The sequence below is a fragment of the Lutra lutra genome, chromosome 8 (genome assembly GCF_902655055.1).
Source record: "Lutra lutra chromosome 8, mLutLut1.2, whole genome shotgun sequence".
Classification (NCBI taxonomy): domain Eukaryota; kingdom Metazoa; phylum Chordata; class Mammalia; order Carnivora; family Mustelidae; genus Lutra; species Lutra lutra.
Window position 1 is genome coordinate 95200727 of NC_062285.1, and position 10821 is coordinate 95211547.

Below are 10821 nucleotides of genomic sequence, written 5' to 3' on the forward strand. Positions count from 1 at the left end.
CCAGATGGTTGTTCTAGAGGCTAGTGGCACAAGGGGGCGCTCTACCCAGAACAACCCTCTCTTTCCCATCACCGCCCCAGACTCACTGTTCGGTCCCAAGTGTCAAAGAACTAATAATCCTTGCCAATGAGATGAAGAAAGAAGCTTCTAATTGCTTTTCCCAGAAAATATTTTAATAAAGCCCTCTGGAAACTTTGTCCCCTCCTCTATAATATGACCCAGATGAGGAATTCTAACTCAGAAGGAAGGGTGGGCCCTCCACCAGAAACCTTCCCTGTGTTCCTCTTCTCTCTACCCAACTGACTCTTTCATATGTCTCAGTGAGTGGGATGGATAAAGGAGAAGGGTTATTAGAGCCCCAGAATTCTCAAATTCCCAACTTTTGTCCTTCTGCTATAGACTTTTGTTTCTCCCAGTACAAAAAAAAATTGGAAAAGGATCCCTAAGCAAATCTTGCCCACTATCTCATATCTCATGAAGAGGTCTTAAGAGCAGTCAAATTTTAGCCTGGGAGCTTCTCTAGAACATAGTTCCCTCCATTGCATGTGTTATTAGATTTGATATCCTCCTCTCCTGGGCAGAATAGAAGTCATAAGTAAAATCTTCTTGTATTAACATTACCACCATTCAGCAGATGGCAAGTGCTTTTAGCCTCAAAGGAGGACAATGGCCTCAGGCAGACATTCAGCCAGATGCTACCTTTTTCAGTGAAATGTCTGGAATCCTTAGATGTGCTCCAAATTCCTCCATTGTGGCCTCAGTAATTTCCCCATTTCTTCTTTTAAATCCTCCTCTCCATACCCACGCCAACCCACATGGATTCTAGATCCTAATTTCTGTTCAGCTAATACATTTCTGTTCTGCAGTTTTCTGGTCAAATATTTACAAACATATTTGTGTTATTAATTCTCTTGTTTGGTAAAGTTTAACCAGTCTACCTGGTTGGTATTCCTACTAACCTGTAAGAATCTTGAAGGCAGAAGGTGATTTTGTTCCCTATTACCTTCAGTGTCTAGTATAGTGCCTAGCATTTAGTAGGTCAATAAATAATTGCTGAATGCATTTGTTGTTAAACCTTTCCTCACCATGAGGGTAAACAGTGCCTTGGTTAGAGCTGAGCGGTGACATTGGTGGGCCAGCAGTTTCTGAGTATGGAGGCCTGAGAACCCTCTTCTAAGGTCTTCTGTTGGGCCCTTCTGACAGCCAGGATATACTGACAACACCCTTAGTGGGAAAATTCACTTCCTTGATTACTACACTGTAGCTTTATATCTTAGAAGATGCCCCTCAGAATGGCCCAGGGGCCCTTAAAAGGAGACAGCCATGGGTTGCAGGGTGAGGTCCAATGTCCTTGGAATCTTTGGACACCCATTCTTATTTAGCAGAAGAGATCCATCAAGGTGAGAGTAAATCAAATAAAGACTGGATTTTATTCTAGGTGCACCTGGAAGCCACCAGAGCATTCTAAGCAGAGCAATGTTAGGAGCTGATTGAGAGCTATGAGGAAAATGCATTGTGAGGCCAGAATAGACGTGGAAAGGCTGTTTGACAGGGATTGGGAGGTTACAGAGGGAGATCACAGTGGCGATGGCAGAGGTGAGATGTGACCAGGTTCTAAAAGTCCTTGGCCTTCTCCTATGCAAGCCTACAGGAATCCAAGCTCATCTGAACAGGATGGAGGCTGAAATCAGGGTCTCCCAGCCCTACAGAAGTGTGACATGGGGCCCATCTCACTCTCCAATCCGTGACACCCTCATGTACTTTCCAGGCTTCAACCAACACACACCCCCACTCTGTGGTTTCAAATGTAGATACCTGGGCCTGCCTCCCAGCGCTGTCCTTCCTCCCCAAGGTTCCTTCTGCCTGGGATGCTGTCCCCTGTGTCTTCACATGGAGGGCTCCGCCATCTTGTTTCCATGCTTGAAAGCTTTCTCTGGCACATTATGGAAGCACCCCTGCCTTCCCTTGTTATGTTTGAGCCCCTTATAAGGTTTTATATTCTTCATAGCAGTTACTGCTATTCAGTATTATTTGTTTGTGGTTTATCATCTTTCTCCTCTCACTAGAGGGAACATTTCATGATAATAGGGCCTTGTCTATCCCCATGTTCAATACCACACTTCCTGGGACATGGTAGTCACTCAATAAATATTTGTGAGATGGCTGAATTCCTCAGAGGATGGCATCTACTTAGCAAACCTTTCTTTTGCTATCATCGACAACGCAACGTTGGTGGTTTATTGTGCTACATGATGTCCTCCCTATCCTCCCTAGCAGGGGAGAAAGCGAAGCACGAATGTGTCAGAAAAGGCAATCTTTGTCATAGCTAGAAGAGGATGTATTTGTTCATTGTCTCATGGCATCAGCCTGTAGAAAAGATGTTTTATAGGGCAGGGTGCTGTGTCTCCAACAGGAATGCGAGCTCTATTTCAGAGATGCCTGAGGTACAATGATGCCTGGTTACTTTTCAAGGGTGTCATGTTTTCTCTTGGCTCAAGTTTATACCAGAAACCTGGATAGAATTCTGCAGAGGGCAACCTGGAAGTTGGCAGAACTCCCCAACTTATAAGCCAGCTGAATGCAACATGCCAAATGGAGACCTTAAAAAAATAAACATTTAACAAATATCAAATAACCTAAATTTCCATAATTCCACACCATCTCAAATAAGAGATCTGCTTGGTATAGTGAGAAAAATATGGAACATGGATCCAAAAAGCCTGGTTTTGAATCAGAGTTTTTACCCCCAAACACGTTAGGTGAACAGGAAAACTTATTTTAATTCTTTAATCCCTCATTGTGGCAACCAAAGAAACACATGACTCAGATCTCTTGCTGCGGGGACATAACTGAGAGCTGCCCTATTTCTTTCCCCTTTCCCCAGTCACTGGATCCACACCAGCCAAGCTTCCAGGGGCCTCTGCCCAGCCAGGCACCCAGCACAGTGGGACATCAAGGCAGACCCATTCTGGACACACCAGTGACTCCTCCAGCAGGCACCTTTGGCCTGAGGATCTCCCTGAGCTTGGCCGTGACCTTCATAGATCTGGCCTACACCCCTAGACTCTTCCAACTTGTCCCCCTTGCTTCTGTCTCTTCCTCACAGGGGCCAGGCCTGCATCTTGTGAGGCTCTCCCTGACTACTCCTATTTTTTTCTTTCGTAAATCGCTGACGTGTCTAACCTGTTTTGGCATCTGCTACTTGGTGGATTCCACAACACGCTCAGTTTTCTTGTTTGTAGAACACGGTCCACAGTCTAGGAAGGTGTTAACAAACTCCTTGGCTTACTCTCATTTGGATGGAATGGATGGAATTTGTTCCCAAGTCACTATAAAATTGTATTGCTAGGATTAGGAAATGAGATACACCAAATTGCTGAGTGTGGCATCTGGCAGGTAGTTGGTACTTAATAAGGGATAGATGAGTCTGGATAAATGTCTTGGACTTTCAGGCAAGTTCCTATATGGGGAAACCTCTGCCTTGAATGGCCGTGTTATTCCAAAATCAGACCAAACCTGGGTGAGTGTTTAGGGTACCAGTAAGTCTAAGGCACGGTATTTTTTCTTTCCAAATTATTTGATAGCATAGGGGGAAAACTCTATTATATTTATTTTATGGCTTGCGTTTTTTATTTAAAAATTAACTTTGTGTGGAGGAGAACACTGTATACTTCTTAATGCTTAGAGCTGCTACAGATCTTAATTGGTAAGCCCCTTGGTTACTCATAATGTATCTTCTCCTGAAAAGACTGCCTATTTCCTATTTCCTGGTGCTTTCTTATTTGGGTACTTTTGATCATGTTGGCAGAAAAGGCAGCAAATTTAGAAGTCCATGCTTGGAGCTGTGACTGGAAGGTTTCTAAGAGAGTCCCAGCTCTGCTCCCAGAGTAGAGACCCTGCTCTTTTGGTATTTATGTTCCCTATTTTCACTCAGTGCCTCCCCAGGTGCAGAAGACAGACAGTAGATAGGGCCTCCTCAGAAAATGGCTCTTAGTAACCCCAGCTCTGATCCTTGGACAGCAACAGTGCTGACCAAAGCTTGTGGGGATTATCTGGATCTTGACCCTTGTCTCTCCTCTGAACGTTGCCCGGGTACACCCTTCCTCAGGGGAGAATTCCATATTTGTCCATATCTAAGAGGGTGTTGCCAACACCCTCTGATTCATTGCTTAAGCAATCGATGTAATTTGTCACCGAATTACTGCAATTCTCAGTGACAAGGACCAGCAGCACTCCTCCAGCAGGTCTCCTAAGACGAGTTACGTTCTCTCTGTATTTTTAGGCATTTTTTTGAGACTTCTAATTGACTCTTAATGGAATGAGGGGCATTCTGGTCTAGAATAGTTATTTAAAAAGACAGACAAGATAGTTGCAAGCAAGAAAGGGAAAGGGATAGCAGAGAAGGGAGGTTTTGCAAGGCAGTTTTGGAAAAGCAAAGGAATCGCAGGGGAAGTAATTCCAAGGGTTCCAACCAAGGGTTCTTGGTTGATGGTCCAGAAGCACTATTTCTGCGGAGACTGAGAAGACCCCACAAGTGGGACCAGAAAAGCAGAGGGGGGCAAATAAGGAGAGAGCCAACTTCCTTGGAAAACGTTTTGTTTGGGTTTAGTATTCTTATAAATTGAGGCTTCCTTTTGTTTTATGAAGATCCTAATGTCGGCATGGTGGAAAGCAAGACCAGGAGACATTTATTTATTTTTTATTTTATTTTATTTTTTTTTGGAATTTAATCTTTATTTACAGGACACTGCAAGAGAAGAGAGTCCACATAGAAATAAGAAACCCACTGGGAGGAGAGCTTCATACAGTTTTTACAGTTTGGAACTGGTCAAGTAGAGTTTTGTTGTAAAAAGTGCTACAATAACAAAACACATTTAAAAAGAGTTCTTAGTAGAGAAACAGTAAGACAAACTTCTACCAAAGCATACCACAAAACTTTCTGCGTCGGCTGTACAAGCTAAAAGTTAAAGGTCCCAGCAGTGCCATCCTGAACCTGGAACGTATAGCCTTCAGAGGTAGTTTCTGGCACAACATTCTGATCTTCCTCTTCCTCTACAGAGAAATACTTCTCAATGAAGTTTAATGAAGCTTTGTACACAGACTCATTTTCATGGTTTTGTAGAGCCTCGATTTTGTCCAAACCTCCACATTCTTCAATCATTATACTAAGTTTCTCAGTTTCACCTAGTTTCTCAGCAGCCTGAAAGATGTTGGAAATGGCATCCAGAATGACCAGAATAATTTTGGTATCCTTCGCAGTTAAGAGGTTCATCAATGGTTCTATTATGCCACAATGGACGAGGTATACAATCTGTTCAACTGTCCCACCACTTGTATAGTTGGTCACAGCCCAGACAGCTTCCTTTTGTGTCTTAAAGTCTGCCTTAGAGAGAACACCAACGAGGAATGGGACTAATCCGTGATTCACAACTTGCTGGATCTGGTCCTGGCGGCCAGCTGTGACGTTTGACATTGTCCACGTGGCTTCCTTCTGAATATTAGTTTTGGGGTTCGTTAGCAGGCTAGGAATGACAGCAAGCGCTCCTGCATCTATTACAACCTGAGTCTGTTCATCTGTCCCAGTGACAATATTTCCTATGGCTCTTAGCGCAGGAGTCACAATGGGCAATTCAGTAGCTCCTAGGAGCTTCACAAGCTGGGGCACAACTCCTGTTTTCACAACCATTTCAATTCATTCATTTGGACCATCCGTCAGGTAGGAGATGGCCCAGCAGGTATCTGCTAAGACCTCTGGATCATCGTGATGCAGGAGACGAACTAAGGTAGGAAGAATCTGCTCGACGGCATCTAGCGGGGGTGCAGGGTTCTTGTTGCGACAAAGGTTTGAAAGTGTCCAAGTAAGGTTACGTAAGTAGCCACATGCTAACAATGACGTATCAGGAACCGCGAGGAGAGCCAGAAGCGGATCAACTGCACCATACTTGATAACCAAGTCTCGAAAAACGGAACCGTCACCTGCAATGTTTCCTAGAGCCCACACAGCCTGTTCGCTGATGTGGGCGTGGGAAGATGCCAACAGGGAAATGAACGCTGGGATCGCGCCTCCATCGACCACAGCCTTGGTCTGTTCTGATGTCCCGGAAGCAATGTTGGTGAGAGCCCAAGCGGATTCAAACTGAATGGGACTACAATCAGCTTTTCCCAAGAAGGACACAAATTTTGGAATCAAACCAGCCCGGATTATGTTGTCTATGGGGGGCTGCTTTTCCCGAGAAAGCAGTTTCCTAGCAGCTTGAGTAGCCTGGAGCTGGCTTTCCAAATTGTTGCTATTTATGCCCTTGACAATGTCATCAACTGACCAATTTACAGTGCCCTGGTTGTTGCGATTTTCCTGCAGTGGAGAGGTAGCATCATCGGGAAACGAGCTTACGTTTCTCCTTTTCAGCATCTGGTCATCCTTCTTCGCTTTCCTCAGCTCCACATTAACTTCTATTCGACGCCGCCTCATTTCTGTACTGTCTTTCCCCTTGTTCTTGAATCTGTTAAGGCGGGCAGCTGGTGAATTAGCATTCTCGTTGGTGGACATGGTTATGAGACAAAGGGAGAAAGACGGCCGGCTCAGGCTTCCACGGGAGGCGGTCCGGGACGTGCAGGCTGCAGGTCAGCTACCCTCAAAACATCCACCACGGATCACCCCAAAGACGGGGTGGCCAAGACCAGGAGACATTTAGAGAAGGAAGTTGGAGGCGGCCTTTTCGTGTGGACCCATTTCCCTACTGGCTGACAGAGCAGGCCCTGTCCAACCCCACTCTGGGCTCAGAAGCTAGAACTGGCTCAGCAAGTCTCTAAGTGGGAATAAACAATCTGCTGTTTGGAAATCTAGAAAGCACAGAGCATTGAGATAGAGAACTGGACAGAGTTAACTGTTACTCAGTACGCAAGCAAGTAAGAAGGCTTTCGGTTACAAATGAGCATAGAGGGAAAGAGACAGAGAGGCAAACCAAGAAATGGACTCTTCACTATAGAGAACAAACTGATGGTTAGCTGAGGGGAGGGAGGTGGAGGGCAGGGAGAAAGAGGGGATGGGGATTAAGGAGGCCCTTGTGATGAGCACTGGGCGTTGTATGGAAGTGTTGAATCACTAAATTGTACACTTGGGACTAATATTATACTATGGATGTTAACTAACTGGAATTTAAACTGAAAGTTTCAAAAAAAAGAATTGCTTTTAGTTAACTAACCATATTCAGCAGAATATCATGGAAACTGTAGGGATTTGGGAGCATTGTGGGAAAATCAGGGGCTTTAGAGCCAAATAGACCTGAGTCCCAGCTGTCCTTGTGACTGAGAAGGACCTGTCATTTGGGGACATATTCCAGTGTCCACTAAGAGTCAGTCAGAAAGTTAAGGCTTCACCCTTCAAAACCTTGGACAAACAAGGGCTCGCCCTGAAGGTTGTACTGATCTTAAATTATAGAACCATGTTAAGCTCAGTTTCTTCAGCTGGGAAATGGGGATAGACGAGATAACTTATGTACAGCACCTAGTATCAAAATCAGATCTCACTCATGCATTCAACGGATGTTTTTCAATACCAGTTATGTGCCTAGGGACATATAAATAAACAAAATGTCCAAAATCTGTGCCTTTATTGGCCTACAATCCAGTGGAGGTAGCTAGACCAATAATATCATAAGATAATTAAGGGAAGGAGTCCTCCAAAGGAAATGAGAGGGGACAGGGAATGAGCGGTGGGGTGGTTAAACAATTTTAAAAAGCCGGGTCAGGGAAGGCTTCCCCGAGAAGATGACATTTGAGCAAGGACTAGAAGGAGAAGAGTGTTGAGGTGTACAGACATGTAAGGGAAGAGCTTTCAGGCAGGGGGAACAGCCAGTGCTAAGACTCTGAGCCGTTCTGCATGTTTGAACAAGCCCAGTGCAGCTGCCCTTGCGTGAGTGAGTGGGGCATGGCTCATGATAACGTGGGACAAGGATGATACACAGATTGCACGGGCTTTGCAGGGCACCCTAAAGATGATTTTTGACCTCTTCTTACTGCACAATCACTATGATTGCTGCATGGATGCTAGACCAAAGAAGGAAAAGAACAGAGGCCAAGGGTCCAGCGAGGAGGTAGTTGCAAGAACCCAGAAAAGAGACAAGAGCCATTCGGGCCCGGGGGATGGGAGTGAAGGTGACGAGGAATGTTGAGCCTTGAAATTGAACAGGAGTGTTCACAGACTGGATATGAGTTTGATAAAAAGAGAGGAGTTGAGGATGACTCAAACAATTTCGGCCTAAGCTATGAAAAGGATGGGGTTGCCATTTACCGAGATGGAGAGTGGAGCAGCATAGTGGAGGCCTGGGACATGAGAGTCTAATTTTGTAACTAGGTTGGAGACACCCACTCACTGGACATGAGTGGAAGTGTTGACAAAGCAGTCAGATAATATGAAAATATATACAACTCATATTGAGTTCTCAAAAACAGGCTTGAGGTGGGCATTTGAAAACCATTTGCATATAGATGGCATTTAAAATTATAGGCTGGAATTTGTAGGGTGTGAGTGTAAATAAAGAAAGGAGGTCCCCAAGCCAAGGAGACTGACAAGGAACTGTCAGTGACATAGAAGGGAAACCAGGAGAGTGAAAGAGAGGGGTGGCCTGGGGATCCGGTGAGTAAACACTTCACGGATGAGGGAGAAATCAGTCATGTCAAATAGGCCAAGGAAGATAAAGGGAGACTGGACTTAGCAAAGAGTAGATCACTGATGACCTTGACAGTGGTAGTTTCAGGAGAGTGGAAGGGAATAAATCCCAAATGGAGTGGGCTCAGGAGAGAAAGGCAAAGGAGGGGTGGGGAGAGCAAACCTAGACAATTCCTTCCAAAGATGCTTGCTCTAAAGCAGCGATTCTCAAGGTGGAGTGCCCCTCAAGGTGGGGTGTCCAGACAAGCAGCATCAGCATCCCCCAGGACCTTACTAGGGATTCACTTTCTTGGGCCCCACACTGCTGGGTCAGAAATTCCAGTACTAGGACTCCCATGAGGGCTTTATGGGAACATAACTACCAAGGATAAAACCAGTGCTACTCTACTAGTCACCACCTCTTCTGGAGGAGATTCCCCATAATCTTTCACAGAACAGAACCTGATAAAAATCTATAGACCAGGAGGTCCCTCCCATAAAAGTTCTAATTCAGCATGCCAGCAGCTTGACAGAATGCATTGTAACAAGTGTCCCAAATGGTTCTTAAACAAAGAGACCTTGGGAAGCTCTGTCCAGAGGACACAGGCATGGGGGACCTAGCCTGAGCTTGTGATCTGACACGGGGCCCAGCAAACACTCAAAATCTGGAGTCCTTCAATCTAGACTAAATTTAGGTATGGAGCTGGTTTCTCGTGGTGGTTTCTTTTTTCAGTTCTGTGCTAAAACATCTAATGTGAAACAATCTAACAATCTGGATAAGTTTTGGGCATGGAGTTCAGGAGAAATTGAATTAAAGTATGTTTATCAGCACAGTGATATAGGCTGTACAAATAGTTGACGTTGCATCTGTCCTATCCCTTGTCCCCGTCTGGGAGTTGCTGACGCCGTGGAGATGGCAGGATTAAAGGAAGGAGAAGGGCGATGAAATGCCAGGACAGCTGAGGACAGTGTCCCTGGGGGAGCAGGGGAGTGAGCCCCTTAGCCATATCCTCACATACCTCTGCCCTCTCTGATGGGGTTCTCTTCCTGATACACTTCTAGAAACATCACTCCTACAACTGTTTCAGGGGCTAGCCATGTTCTCACTTTGGTGTAAATTAATTAGGTTAGATACGTGGATTTCTTCATTTTTAGAGATGGGGGAGGGGCACCTGGGTGGCTCACTCAGTTAAGCATCTGGCTTCAGCTCCAGTCATGATCTCAGGGTCCTAGGATGGAACCCCAGATAGGTCTCCCTGCTCAATGGGGAGGGTGCTTCTCCTCTCCCTCTGCTCCCCCCATGTGTATTCTCTCTCTCTCAAATAAATAGTCTTTTTAAAAAATAGAAAGTCAAAGAGAGAGAGGGAGCTTACAAGTGTGGACCTCGAGGGAGGGGTAGAGGAAAAGGGAAAAAGAATCTTAAATAGGCTCCACACCCAGCAGAGGACTCGATCTCATGATACTGAGATCATGATCTGAGCCAGAATCAAGAGTCAGATACTTAACCGCCTGAGCCACCCAGGAGCCCCAATATAGATTTCTTTTTATGATGTAGCGGAGGTCAGTAGCAACATGGATGGGGAAGAGGCAGAAGGAAGGCTGAAGGTCATTTTTACCTGAGATTGTCTGGATTGCCCAGGCCAGGTTAGGGGATATGCTTTGAGGGCCTGGGCAGCAAGAAGATAGAGGTCCTGGGGAATTGCAGAGGCAAAAAAGAACATGTGAAGAGACTGAAGATGAACTTCACATTTCTTAAATTTATGCTGAGATTTTGTTCTGTGTATGGGGCTGGCAGTGGGTATGTGGGAGAGACAAGGAAGTCTGGGACAAGATGAGGAGACTTGCATTTCAGTAGAGAATTAATAAATAACCAATCCATGGCAGACTGTGATAATGTTATGAAGGGAATGAACAGATTGCATGATTGACTGTAGGGGATGGGACACGGGCACTTCTGATAATGTGGTTAGGGAAGCCTCTCAGAGTGATATTTGAAGTAAAATTTGAAGGATAAGAAGGATCCAAGTGCAGTGTTAGGGATTGGCTTTTTTGCTCAAGAGAACAGCATGTGAAAATGTCCTGTGGAAAAAGGAACTATCAAAGAAAGCCAGTATGGCTGGAGCTATGAAAGCAAGAGGAAGGCTCTTGCAAGTTGCAGCTAGCAGGCTGAGGTA

General features: G+C 45.2%; 2 protein-coding genes across 2 annotated transcripts; both read right to left on the reverse strand.

Annotated features, from left to right (window-relative positions):
* Positions 1–4939: 4939 nt before the first annotated feature.
* On the reverse strand, positions 4940–5686 carry LOC125107962 (importin subunit alpha-1-like). Its single transcript, XM_047743490.1, has one exon. It carries the CDS (start codon positions 5684–5686, stop codon positions 4958–4960), a length of 729 nt encoding a protein of 242 aa, XP_047599446.1. The 3' UTR covers positions 4940–4957.
* A 6-nt stretch (positions 5687–5692) lies between these two features.
* On the reverse strand, positions 5693–6547 carry LOC125107961 (importin subunit alpha-1-like). The gene has a single exon (XM_047743489.1). The coding sequence runs from the start codon at positions 6545–6547 to the stop codon at positions 5693–5695; it is 855 nt and encodes a 284-aa protein (XP_047599445.1).
* Positions 6548–10821: the final 4274 nt, after the last annotated feature.

Excerpts from the sequence above, each read along its gene's own strand:
- LOC125107962 (XM_047743490.1), bottom strand. The coding sequence starts at position 5,686 with ATGGTTGTGAAAACAGGAGTTGTGCCCCAGCTTGTGAAGCTCCTAGGA.
- LOC125107961 (XM_047743489.1), bottom strand. The coding sequence starts at position 6,547 with ATGTCCACCAACGAGAATGCTAATTCACCAGCTGCCCGCCTTAACAGA.